A 14,330-nucleotide genomic window follows, 5' to 3' on the forward strand; every position below is an offset into this window, starting at 1 on the left:
CAACACATTTAATACGTTCCTCTTATTTCCAACTTACACATGTGGGGCTTTAAACAAAAAGAGTGACATAAAGGATGATTAAAATTGCTATTAAAACATTTACACTTGGTGGCTGATACACAATTGTTGTTGTTAATAGTCAGGCTGAGATGACATGTTTTAGGCTTCCAGAAAGAAGTGACTTAGACCAGGGGTCACCAACGCGGTGCCCGCGGGCACCAGGTAGCCCGTAAGGACCAGATGAGTAGCCCGCTGGCCTGTTCTAAAAATAGCTCAAATAACAGCACTTACCAGTGAGCTGCCTCTATTTTTTAAATGTTATTTATTTACTAGCAAGCTGGTCTCGCTTTGCCTGACATTTTTAATTCTAAGAGAGACAAAACTCAAATAGAATTTGAAAATCCAAGAAAATATTTTAAAGACTTGGTCTTCACTTGTTTAAATAAATTCATTAATGTTTTACTTTGATTCTTATAACTTTCAGAAAGACAATTTTAGAGAAAAAATACAACCTTAAAAATGATTTTAGGATTTTTAAACACATATACCTTTTTACCTTTTAAATTCCTTTCTCTTTTTTCCTGACAATTTAAATCAATGTTCAAGTAAATTTATTGTTTTTATCGTAAAGATTAATAAATACATTTTAATTTAATTCTTCATTTTAGCTTCTGTTTTTTCGACGAAGAATATTTGTGAAATATTTCTTCAAACTTATTATGATTAAAATTCAAAACAATTATTCTGGCAAATCTAGAAAATCTGTAAAATCAAATTTAAATCTTATTTCAAAGTCTTTTGAATTTCTTTAAAAAAAATTTGTTCTGGAAAATCTAGAAGAGATAATGATTTGTCTTTGTTAGAAATATAGCTTGGTCCAATTTGTTATATATTCTAACAAAGTGCAGATTGGATTTTAACCTATTTAAAACATGTCATCAAAATTCTAAAATTAATCTTAATCAGGAAAAATTACTAATGATGTTCCATAAATTCTTTTTTTAATTTTTTCAAAAAAGATTCGAATTAGCTAGTTTTTGTCTTCTTTTTTTCAGTTGAATTTTGAATTTTAAAGAGTCAAAATTGAAGATAAACTATGTTTCAAAATTAATTGTCATTTTTTTCGTGTTTTCTCCTCTTTTAAACCGATTAATTAAGTGTAAATATCATTAATTATTAATAATAACATAGAGTTAAAGGTAAATTGAGCAAATTGGCTATTTCTGGCAATTTATTTAAGTGTGTATCAAACTGGTAGCCCTTTGCATTAATCAGTACCCAAGAAGTAGCTCTTGCTTTCAAAAAGGTTGGTGACCCCTGACTTAGACTATCATCTTTATTTTTTCCCATTGGCTAAAGCTGCCCTTACAAAGATGTTAATGCAATATTGGATCTTATGAGAGGCTGCAGATGTACATTAGTGTTTACTGCACATGCAACACGATTGATCTTAGTACACAAAGTGATGCAGCGAACATTTCAATACAGTTCTCAGCTAAAGGGCTCGCACTTTTAAACACCGAGATGCAAATTAGTGAGAGCTCATCATCTGGGGGTTCATTAGTGTATGTGTGACATTGTTTCTTTAAAAGCGAGACACAGTTTAAGAGTTGTAAATAGGCGTTCATGTCCTTTGATCATCACGTCCCAAGCACACAAATAAGATCATTATTTGCACCAGCAACATAAAGATGGCTGCAGCTGACACAATCAATCATGCATGATCAGTCTCTTGCACACGCTCACCTTTACTTTCCTATCATTTCCCAAAATAGACACGCAGTTTGTAGTTTCATGTGCAAGACCCTCTCCTCGGCACGGAAAGAAAGACGCTCCTAAAAACCAACCCTACAAAGTGTACGAGGACCTGAGAGTCAACATGAACTCAAAGAACGTACGGGACTTGGGGCTGCACCAAAAAAGAACAGGAAAGATGGTCATGTGACGCCAAGTGCTAAATGTCGACAAAAGAAGGTTCTGGAGGAAAACATGGCTACTTGACAGCTCAGTTTCAGAACTGGCCGTACTACTTTAGTTGTCATCGTCTTCATCGTCCTCGCTGACCAGGTAGCCCCGTGCCCCGCTGTAGTGGGGCGGGGAGGTCTTGTTAAAGAAGGGCAGACGGAAGGTGGGTGAGGGCGAGCGCTCCTCGCGGGCAGGACTGCTGCTCGGGCTTTGGCGGGGGCTGATGGCCTGCAGCATGCGACCTTTGCCCTCCTTCAGCATGTGCTTCTGTGGACACACACACACACACACACACACACACACACACACACACACACACACACACACACACACACACACACACACACACACACACACACACACACAGAGAGACACACACAGAGACAGTGGTCAGTCCTGCCTACATAGACTATGGTGGTCTCCATCCTCACCAGCGCTCCCTCAGGTCCAAACATCTGCAGGAAGTTGCCAATGAACTCCCTGGATTTCTCCTCCCACTTCTGGATGAGGTCAATGCTCTTCTCCTCCACCTTGAGGACAAACTCTTTGCTCTTCTCCTCAACGTCTCGTACCTTCCTCTTCACCTTGTCCACACGCTCCTGCAGGTGGTACTTCTTCTCCTGGGAACACACAAAGACTGTGTTCACGCTGCAGGACAACAGTCTTAGTAGATCACATGTAACACACAAAGACTGCGTTCACACTGCAGGACAACAGTCTTAGTAGATCACATACAACACACCCACTAATAGAACACACAAAGACTATGTTCACACTGCAGGACAACAGTCTTAGTAGATCACATGTAACACACAAAGACTACGTTCACACTGCAGGACAACAGTCTTAGTAGGTCACATACAACACACCCACTAATAGAACACACAAAGACTATGTTCACACTGCAGGACAACAGTCTTAGTAGATCACATGTAACACACAAAGACTACTTTCACACTGCAGGACAACAGTCTTAGTAGATCACATACAACACACAAAGACTGCGTTCACACTGCAGGACAACAGTCTTAGTAGATCACATACAACACACAAAGACTGCGTTCACACTGCAGGACAACAGTCTTAGTAGATCACATACAACACACCCACTAATAGAACACACAAAGACTATGTTCACACTGCAGGACAAAGTGGCACAAATCACACTTTTTGGAGATCTGGGGCCGTACTTATCGAGCTTCTTAGAGTGCCATTTTACACTTAAGTCCTGAGAATTTGCGAAATTTAGTCCTACTCTCAAACTTAAGAATAAAAGCTTTTTATCAACGTTCTTAAGTCTAAGAATCACTCCTACTCTCCACGATATTCAAGAGACCTTCAGGGGTGTCTTAAGTAGTTAGGAGTTGCCAGCAGGGGATGGCACTGAGGCGAGAGAGACGTGCGCGAACGTTCAGGGAACGGAACAATGTTTTTTTTTTTTTGATGACGAGCAGCTGATCAAACGGTATCGTTTAGACGGAGCGGATATTATTTTTGTCACAGATTTAATACTTTTCGATTCCTTGTTGATTTCTGTATGTGTCTGCAGTGGGCTAGTATATATAGAGCCACCCACACCAGTTTCAAATTAGTTGCCTAATTAATGAATTGGAAAGAAAATGTTATGACAGTAGCGTATGTGTGTGGCCGTGAGGTGAGTGACGTCAGTGAGTGTGTGGGCGATAGAAGAGAGGGAGCGGTAGCGTGAGTGCCGGCGGGGACTAGTTTGTTTTGTATTATTTTGTAGTTTATTGTCAAAATATACACTCCCATTGTCCACTTAAATATTTCCAAGATATTTCTTTATTCTTAGACAACGGATTCCCTTCCGTGATTGGTCATTTCTATGGACACAGAAATGACGTCACCTAAAATTCCGTTTACGGCACATAGTAATGTCGTAATTCAGCTCTGAGTGTGACACTTAAGATTCAGTCCTACACTTCGCTGAAAGTGTGAGTAAGACGCTTGATAACTAACTTTTAAGTGCAGCTTTCAGCGAAGAATTTATTTACTCTTAAGTCAACTCTTAGCAGACTTCTTAGGAGTAATTCTAAGAAGCTTGATAAGTACGGCCCCTGATATTTTCCAGCTGACTGCAAGTAAAATTGGATTTTTATCAGTGTAAACACGCACAGGCCCCATGTGGCCCCAATGTGGTCCCAATGTGGCCCCAATGTGGTCCCAATGTGGCCCCAATGTGGTCCCATGTGGCCCCAATGTGGTCCCAATGTGGTCCCAATGTGGCCCCAATTTGGTCCCAATGTGGCCCCCACGTCACTTGCATGCACACTTCCATAAAGTGAAAACAAAGGAAGTTGAAGTGGCTTCTACTACAAAATAAAATAAAAGTCTTAAAAATTAGTGTTTTTGAGGTGACAGTAAAGTAATCTAAAGTATGAATGGATGTATATAGTGTCATATATTTGTCATATTGTTATGTCTGTTAAGTAGAGGAGACACGGACATCACATTTATTCTTTAACTGGCATGTAAACAAATGTGCCACAGCGTCAATTCCTGTCTTTCAACAATCACTGTTTCTTCAGAATCAAAATATATATGTCACTTGTGTTTTCTCACATTGATGAAGCTGACGTTGAGCTCCTTGGCTGTGTAGCCCCTCTGCAGGTTGCGCCTGACGTACAAGTCGTAGTCTCGGACAATACGTGTGATGATGTCAGAGGTGGAGATGCCTTCTGTCCGCTGGGTGGGAGCAAACATGCCTGTGGAAGACAGCAGATAGGTAGCATACAAGTGAATAGATAGAAGATACTACTCCCAACATAGCAAACATTCCTGTGGAAGACAGCAGATAGGTAGCACACAAGTGAATAGATAGAAGATACTACTCCCAACATAGCAAACATGCCTGTGGAAGACAGCAGATAGGTAGCATACAAGTGAATAGATAGAAGATACTACTCCCACCATAGCAAACATGCCTGTGGAAGACAGCAGATAGGTAGCGTACAAGTGAATAGATAGAAGATACTACTCCCAACATAGCAAACATGCCTGTGGAAGACAGCAGATAGGTAGCGTACAAGTGAATAGATAGAAGATACTACTCCCAACATAGCAAACATGCCTGTGGAAGACAGCAGGTAGGTAGCGTACAAGTGAAAAGATAGAAGATACTACTCCCACCATAGCAAACATGCCTGTGGAAGACAGCAGATAGGTAGGATACAAGTGAATAGATAGAAGATACTACTCCCACCATAGCAAACATGCCTGTGGAAGACAGCAGATAGGTAGCACACAAGTGAATAGATAGAAGATACTACTCCCAACATAGCAAACATGCCTGTGGAAGACAGCAGATAGGTAGCGTACAAGTGAATAGATAGAAGATACTACTCCCAACATAGCAAACATGCCTGTGGAAGACAGCAGATAGGTAGCATACAAGTGAAAAGATAGAAGATACTACTCCCACCATAGCAAACATGCCTGTGGAAGACAGCAGATAGGTAGCACACAAGTGAATAGATAGAAGATACTACTCCCAACATAGCAAACATGCCTGTGGAAGACAGCAGATAGGTAGCATACAAGTGAATAGATAGAAGATACTACTCCCAACATAGCAAACATGCCTGTGGAAGACAGCAGATAGGTAGCATACAAGTGAATAGATAGAAGATACTACTCCCAACATAGCAAACATGCCTGTGGAAGACAGCAGGTAGGTAGCATACAAGTGAAAAGATAGAAGATACTACTCCCACCATAGCAAACATGCCTGTGGAAGACAGCAGATAGGTAGGATACAAGTGAATAGATAGAAGATACTACTCCCACCATAGCAAACAGCAGATAGGTAGAAGTACAAACCCCGTTTCCATATGAGTTGGGAAATTGTGTTAGATGTAAATATAAACGGAATACAATGATTTGCAAATCATTTTCAACCCATATTCAGTTCAATATGCTACAAAGACAACATATTTGATGTTCAAACTGATAAACATTTAATTTTTTTACAAATAATCATTAACTTTAGAATTTGATGCCAGCAACACATGACAAAGAAGTTGGGAAAGGTGGCAATAAATACTGATAAAGTTGAGGAATGCTCATCAAACACTTATTTGGAACATCCCACAGGTGAACAGGCAAATTGGGAACAGGTGGGTGCCATGATTGGGTATAAAAGTACTACAGCTGGTCGCTACATCTGGAAGTGCAAGTTAAAACTCTCCTATGAAAGGCGAAAACCGTTTATCAACAACACCCAGAAACGCCGTCGGATTCGGCTTCGCTGGGCCTGAGCTCATCTAAGATGGACTGACACAAAGTGTAAAAGTGTTCTGTGGTCTGACGAGTCCACATTTCAAATTGTTTTTGGACACTGTGGACGTCGTGTCCTCCGGACCAAAGAGGAAAAGAACCATCCGGATGGTTATAGGCGCAAAGTGTAAAAGGCAGCATGTGTGATGGTATGGGGGTGTATTAGTGCCCAAGACATGGGTAACTTACACATCTGTGAAGGCACCATTAATGCTGAAAGGTACATACAGCTTTTGGAGCAACATATGTTGCCATCCAAGCAACGTTACCAAGACAATGCCAAGCCACGTGTTACATCAACGTGGCTTCATAGTAAAAGAGTGCGGGTACTAGACTGGCCTGCCTGTAGTCCAGACCTGTCTCCCATTGAAAATGTGTGGCGCATTATGAAACCTAAAATAGCACAAGGGAGACCCCCGGACTGTTGAACAACTTAAGCTGTACATCAAGCAAGAATGGGAAAGAATTCCACCTGAGAAGCTTCAAAAATGTGTCTCCTCAGTTCCCAAACCTTTACTGAGTGTTGTTAAAAGGAAAGGCCATGTAACACAGTGGTGAACATGCCCTTTCCCAACTACTTTGGCACGTGTTGCAGCCATGAAATTCTAAGTTAATTATTATTTGCAAAAAAAAATAAAGTTTATGAGTTTGAACATTCTGGGTGTCTCATTCAGTAAAAAAAAATTAAAATTCCATTCTGTTTTTTAAGGCGGTCTGTCATAACGTTTTTAGCATTCAATCAGACATTTTTGTGAGGTTTTGTATTAGTGTTCCTAAAAATAGATATACCGGCCCCCAGACACGTTTTTCTCTAAATTTGGCCCCCCAGTCAAAATAATTGCCCAGGCCTGTTTTAGGGTCTGTTGGCCACTTCTGCTGCTATGTTACTGTAAGTATTGTACTTAGTACAAACCAGCTGTTTGACTGTAATGTCAATCTTAGTTGTAGTTTGCATTAATACATTTGAAGGTGTTCTTTGAATTGATAATGCTAATAAGTCGCATGTCAATAGCAAAGCCAATGTATATTAGCATCAAGCTAGCACATGATTTGTGTAAAAGTGGAACCTTACTTTGCTAACATTGGAGCAGTTTTGAGTCAATTTCTTTGTTGACATTGAAAATTGCAACATTGCCTAGAGGTAGTTGGTGGAGTGATTGCCAGGTGCCAGGTGGAGTGATTGCCAGGTGGCAGGTGGAGTGATTGCCAGGTGGCAGGTGGAGTGATTGCCAGGTGGCAGGTGGAGTGATTGCCAGGTGCAGAGAGCTCGCTAAGTCGGCAACCAGGCATGACATCACGCGCAACCCAAGTACCGAAACATGGCATCCTTGGATTTGGAATTCAGTTGGTGCCAAAAAAGTACCGGATTTTGTACCCATCCCTAATTACATGTGATTGATACCGGTATTGGTATCGGCCGATCTCACTCAGAGATGATCCTAGTTTTGTCTATATATTATATTCAGGCTTTTAAAAATATATATATTTTATTTAAGATTTTATGGCCCCGTTTTTGCTGTTTTTTCTTTTTTAATTTTCCCAGATAGACAAAGAAAACAAAAAGTGTTTGGTTACCTGCTTCCTTGATGTGCTTGTAGACGTCGTCACTGCCGGCAGAGGAGTAAGGGATGTCATCATGGGCCACAAAGTCAATCTGCTCAACACAGTGATGTGTTCTTTCAACAAGGTGCATGATGGTCTTTAAAGGGCTTTTATTGACTCACGCGATGTTTGCCCAGAAACTCTGGCGACAGCGTCCAGGGGGCGTTGCGCACCACTTCGTCCACGTAGCGACAGTGACACACAGCGTCGTAGCGCTCGTCTTCGTTCATGACTGTGAAGCCCTTGTACTTGTGTGTCAGGTCATCGCTGCACACTTGGAACAAGATGGGAGAATAAACACAATAAATGATATGATCAGGTTTTCAAAGCCAGACACACCAGACACAATCCAATGGGTGTGCCAAGTAAACCACAGACTGTACAATTACCTCCAACTAGGAGGTGTGTATTGGGGAAGATGTACAATTACCTCCAACTATGAGGTGTGTATTGGGGAAGATGTACAGTTACCTCCAACTATGAGGTGTGTATTGGGGAAGATGTACAATTACCTCCAACTATGAGGTGTGTATTGGGGAAGATGTACAATTACCTCCAACTATGAGGTGTGTATTGGGGAAGATGTACAATTACCTCCAACTATGAGGTGTGTATTGGGGAAGATGTACAGTTACCTCCAACTATGAGGTGTGTATTGGGGAAGATGTACAATTACCTCCAACTATGAGGTGTGTATTGGGGAAGATGTACAATTACCTCCAACTATGAGGTGTGTATTGGGGAAGATGTACAATTACCTCCAACTATGAGGTGTGTATTGGGGAAGATGTACAGTTACCTCCAACTATGAGGTGTGTATTGGGGAAGATGTACAGTTACCTCCAACTATGAGGTGTGTATTGGGGAAGATGTACAGTTACCTCCAACTATGAGGTGTGTATTGGGGAAGATGTACAGTTACCTCCAACTATGAGGTGTGTATTGGGGAAGATGTACAATTACCTCCAACTATGAGGTGTGTATTGGGGAAGATGTACAGTTACCTCCAACTATGAGGTGTGTATTGGGGAAGATGTACAGTTACCTCCAACTATGAGGTGTGTATTGGGGAAGATGTACAGTTACCTCCAACTATGAGGTGTGTATTGGGGAAGATGTACAATTACCTCCAACTATGAGGTGTGTATTGGGGAAGATGTACAATTACCTCCAACTATGAGGTGTGTATTGGGGAAGATGTACAATTACCTCCAACTATGAGGTGTGTATTGGGGAAGATGTACAATTACCTCCAACTATGAGGTGTGTATTGGGGAAGATGTACAGTTACCTCCAACTATGAGGTGTGTATTGGGGAAGAGACATTTTGCCTGCATCAGAGCCCTGGCGTGTCCTGAGTGGAAAACATCAAAGATTCCATCTGCATACACTCGCACTGGCCGGTCAGCTGAAAAACAAAACATCCACCAAAGACCTAGTATGTGTTCATGGACAAAAGGGAGATGAATGATAAGAGTTAAAGACTCACGTGGTGTTCCCCGTTTGGCCTCCTCCATGTTGACTCTCTGGTATGGCTGAGCATCAGCTGGCACCAGCTCATCTGCGAAAGGTGCAGGGTGCTTCAAGCCCTAATGGAGCCACGCAGAAAGCACAAGAGGAAAGAACAATTGTCAGTAATATGTCATTATGAAGTCACACAAGTCAATGGGCCAACAAGCTAAATGTTCCCAGCAAATAATCAAGTCTTTGATCATGCGTAGATCAACAGATAGTGTAGCATACAAGTAGACACACACACCTTGAAAGTGCCAACTTACCACAGTACATCTGGCGATTTTCCCAATCTTCGCTGCCACCTCGTTGTCTACATTGGAGACATCTCGTTTCCTCTTTCGGGACGGGAGCGATGGCACGCTGGAGCTCTGCATCTGGGTCAAAGGACAAAGACATCTGGTCTGACTGAGACAGAGATCTCTGCACACACTACAGCGTGGTCACACACACAAGTGTCTGCTTTCTTCTCCATCCCTGAGATACAACATCCAGTCACCACTTCCAAAGAGTGCGAAGGGTCCAGCTGCAGCCTGGACCTTTTCCTTCATGACACAATGCCCAATGGCCATTTCTGCAGAGCGTTTCATTGACCGATCGCGTATAGTTTCACAAGGCATAGCTCCTTGGCACTTTTACGTTATTGTAATCTTTTTATCATTCAATTCGGGCACATCCTTGGACATTTGTATTGGGCAATTTGCTTTATTTTAAGCAACTAACTTAAGTAATTCTATTCATCTAAATAAAACATCCAAGTTTTGTCTGTTCATGCCAGTCTGAGCTGGCAACGTTTATTCAACTTCAGCATATACTGTACACACATATATATAAAGTATATGTGTGTATATATATATAAATGACTGTTTCAACAGTGGCAAAATGACAAGTGCAAAACAACATTTGTCTCACATGAGAGACATTAACAAACTCCATTTTCACATGAAGGGAAATGAACAATTTATGCCAGGACTTGTAATCCTGTGTAGCTTTTATACCAGTGTTAAGTAAGCTGCAAAGTAAGCTGCATTGACACCTTCCCATCACCTCCCTCCTCAGCTTCTTCCATAACAGCCACAATAAAAATAGTAAAAAACAAACAAACAAGCAAATACACCGAGAAAGTGTTTTATTGTTTGTGCGATGTCGCCATCTTATGGAGGAGTTTGCTCACTGCAAGTGTCCTTCATTTACAGGTAGTGATTTGATTTGAGGATTTTTCAACCGGAGTTCCGTTTGGCTTCCAGCTGTGCATAGCGTATGGATTCTTACCATCCATCCATCCATTTTCTACCACTTATTCCCTTCGGGGTCGCGGGGGGCGCTGGAGCCTATCTCAACTACAACCGGGCGGAAGGCGGGGTACACCCTGGACGAGTCGCCACCTCATCAGAGGGCCAACACAGATAGACAGACAACATTCACACTCACATTCACACACTAGGGTCAATTTAGTGTTGCCAATCAACCTATCCCCAGGTGCATGTCTTTGGAGGTGGGAGGAAGCCGGAGTACCCGGAGGGAACCCACACAGTCACGGGGAGGACATGCAAACTCCACACAAAAAGATCCCGAGCGCAGGATTGAACCCAGGACCTTTGTAACTAAAACTGTTTATACGTACTAAAGTGTCCCATGTGTGATGTCTGTAGGAGTGTTTTCATGCATATTTGTACATGCTATTGTAATGTAATGACTTATTACATAAAGTTAGAACGAGCTAATATGCTAGCATGTTTACAAGTTTCTGTGTTAGTATTAACTTACAGTGGAACTCATTTTCTATTGTTTTCTTAGTAAATTTACCAAGCTGTCACCGTTGAGTTATTGAGTCTGTTTTGCTGATTGGAGAGCTAGCTTCCGCAGTTAGTGGGTCCATGACCATGACTTCTGTTTTATTTGATCAGCCGTTTTACTGCCATGTTACAGACACAGTTTTTTTAAACAATTAAGGTATATAAATAAACATTTACAAAATATTTCATATATATATATATATATATATATATATATATATATATATATATATATATATATATATATATATATATATATATATATATATATATATATATATATATATATATATATATATATGCAGCTTATGGAAAATATTTGTTTAATTCTAAAAATTTAGTGAGTGCGGCTTATATCCCAGTGCGCTCTATAGTCCTGAAAATACAGTATACATAATTACGTATATGCATGCATGCATACATACATATATAGATATATGTACATATAAATATGCATAAGCAGTTAAACACATATATTAACATATATGCATATGTACACACATATATATATATACATATACATATATATACAAAAATGCATATATACTTATCTTTTTATACATTATATATATATATATATATATATATATATATATATATATATATATATATACATTATATATATACACATTATATATATATATATATATACACTATATATATATATATATATATATATATATATATATATATATATATATATATATATATATATATATATATATATATATATATATAATTACATATATATATAATTACAAATATACTATATATACATACATATACACTTACTATATATCAAGGGCAGAGAGAGAATTGTCCAATGAACATGAAAATGTTCACAACATTTACATCTCATTATTTTCAACTACCATGGAGCCTCCCTGAAATCATACTTTTGTAATATTAGTAAATGAAACCAGACCAAGCCGCTCGAAAGCTGCCTTAGCCATTCACTGTAGTTTGACGCTAACTGACGTTTGCCTATGCTTAAAGTTAGGACTGTCTGAGAGATGGATTAGTCATTAAGATGTAATTGGACCAACATTCTTAGACGACTTACGGCAGCTTGCGAACGTTCAGACCCCTACGGACTGGAGATCTTATTTTGAAACTCTGGACGGAGGTTAAGAAGTCTGCAGAAACAGGAAGCCCCACCAGCACAACAACGCCCACTTGTGGCCCCAGTTGGATGATATTGCAAAGAAAGTGAAGTCTGGCTGCCGTCACATGGACATGTGACACATCCACATTAGCTGCTGATTGACTTCAGCTGAGCTTGCTGAGAGGCGTGCTCACATGTCAGAGTGTCCACAGGCACGGTCCTAACTCCCGTTAAAGACACAAAGGTCATGTACATGTCAGTGTCCACAGGCACGGCCCTAACTCCCGTTAAAGACACAAAGGTCATGTACATGTCAGTGTCCACAGACACGGCCCTAACTCCCGTTAAAGACACAAAGGTCATGTACATGTCAGTGTCCACAGGCACGGCCCTAACTCCCGTTAAAGACACAAAGGTCATGTACATGTCGGTGTCCACAGGCACGGTCCTAACTCCCGTTAAAGACACAAAGGTCATGTACATGTCAGTGTCCACAGGCACGGCCCTAACTCCCGTTAAAGACACAAAGGTCATGTACATGTCAGTGTCCACAGGCACGGCCCTAACTCCCGTTAAAGACACAAAGGTCACGTACATGTCAGTGTCCACAGGCACGGTATTAACTCCCGTTAAAGACACAAAGGTCATGTACATGTCAGTGTCCACAGGCACGGTCCTAACTCCTGTTAAAGACACAAAGGTCATGTACATGTCAGTGTCCACAGGCACGGCCCTAACTCCCGTTAAAGACACAAAGGTCACGTACATGTCAGTGTCCACAGGCACGGTATTAACTCCCGTTAAAGACACAAAGGTCATGTACATGTCAGTGTCCACAGGCACGGCCCTAACTCCCGTTAAAGACACAAAGGTCATGTACATGTCAGTGTCCACAGGCACGGTATTAACTCCGTTACAGACACAAAGGTCATGTCCTATGGAGTTTTTCAGGTGACAAAAAGAAGTTGCTGGAACTAACTGCAGATGTACTTAGTGTTGATCACTAGATCAGTGTTTGTCAATAATGTTCTGTCATGGGTAGAGAAATGAATATGACCTCTCTGTATTGACAACTTGATATTTAGTCATTCCCACTGTGTGACTTACATTCTGTCCGTGCAACTAACAACTCACTTTTGATTTGCATTCCTGTCACTAACTTCTCTACCTCTGCTAGATCTGTACACACCTGTTCCTCTGACATGTGTGCACTGCTGCCACCTAGCTGCAGGCGTGTGTATACAAACAGTGGAAACAAATAATGAAAAATCTCCACTTCTGCTTGTGACCCCCTCAGGGAACTATTTGGGAAACACTGTGATAGATCACCCTCTCTCACTATACAATCTTTGGTTGTTGCAGTGGTTTGTACAGAGTGCTTAAACAGAGTCCAGCCATAGAAGTTCATATTTACATTCAACATTATTCTCCCATCCCACAAGAAACATCATCCGATCCGACCAAAGTCTGCTGTCATCAATTATATGACCCAGTCCTGATTTAGAGACCTCTGAATACTCGTTAAATATAGCGTCACATTTGCTAAGTTGCCGAATCTGATCCCTTCTGCAATGTCTTGTTATTCTCTGGCAGAGCAGGTGCGTATGAGAGGTGTCAAGCAAGAAGCAGCGTATCACCACCTACTGGGAGGAGTTGTAACCACAAGCTGATAACATTTGTTGTTTGCAATGCAGTAATGTAATGTTACCTTTCATGTCTATTTGACTTTATCAGTATGATTTTAAAACATGTCATAGTTGTCACGTCCATCAATAGTGGTTCACATAGCAGACTTCTTTGCCGTAGATGGCATAGATTTGCACCAAATGTGTTGGCTCAGCTGGGATAGACTCCCACTTAACACAACAGTGAAAATACTAGAAAAAATGAATGAATAAATTGTCTTTGAACTGGCCTGCTTGTCTGGCTGAATTGAAAGAAAAGAGTTCTAAACATTGTCAACTACAAACACAGAATCCACAGAGGTGGAGGCTCCATTCCATACATGCTACACACAATACAGCAGGGTTATTAAAGGGTGTGCTTGTTATTTT

The 14,330-nt window shown here is 40.7% G+C and overlaps 1 protein-coding gene across 2 annotated transcripts in view; it reads right to left on the reverse strand.

Annotated features, from left to right (window-relative positions):
- Window positions 1–14,330, reverse strand: part of pcyt1aa (phosphate cytidylyltransferase 1A, choline a) — a 17,605-nt gene continuing 3,275 nt past the window's right edge. For both annotated transcript variants that reach the window (XM_062023437.1, XM_062023438.1), the window contains exons 2-9: window positions 9,642–9,752; window positions 9,353–9,452; window positions 9,155–9,271; window positions 7,986–8,137; window positions 7,837–7,915; window positions 4,549–4,691; window positions 2,397–2,585; window positions 1–2,232 (exon numbers count right to left, since the gene is read on the reverse strand). In XM_062023437.1, the coding sequence (XP_061879421.1) occupies window positions 2,032–2,232; window positions 2,397–2,585; window positions 4,549–4,691; window positions 7,837–7,915; window positions 7,986–8,137; window positions 9,155–9,271; window positions 9,353–9,452; window positions 9,642–9,752 (1,092 nt within the window). In that variant the 3' untranslated portion in view covers window positions 1–2,031. The remainder of the gene's footprint in view (window positions 2,233–2,396; window positions 2,586–4,548; window positions 4,692–7,836; window positions 7,916–7,985; window positions 8,138–9,154; window positions 9,272–9,352; window positions 9,453–9,641; window positions 9,753–14,330) is intronic.

This window comes from Entelurus aequoreus, linkage group LG16 (genome assembly GCF_033978785.1).
Source record: "Entelurus aequoreus isolate RoL-2023_Sb linkage group LG16, RoL_Eaeq_v1.1, whole genome shotgun sequence".
In the NCBI taxonomy this organism is placed as follows: domain Eukaryota; kingdom Metazoa; phylum Chordata; class Actinopteri; order Syngnathiformes; family Syngnathidae; genus Entelurus; species Entelurus aequoreus.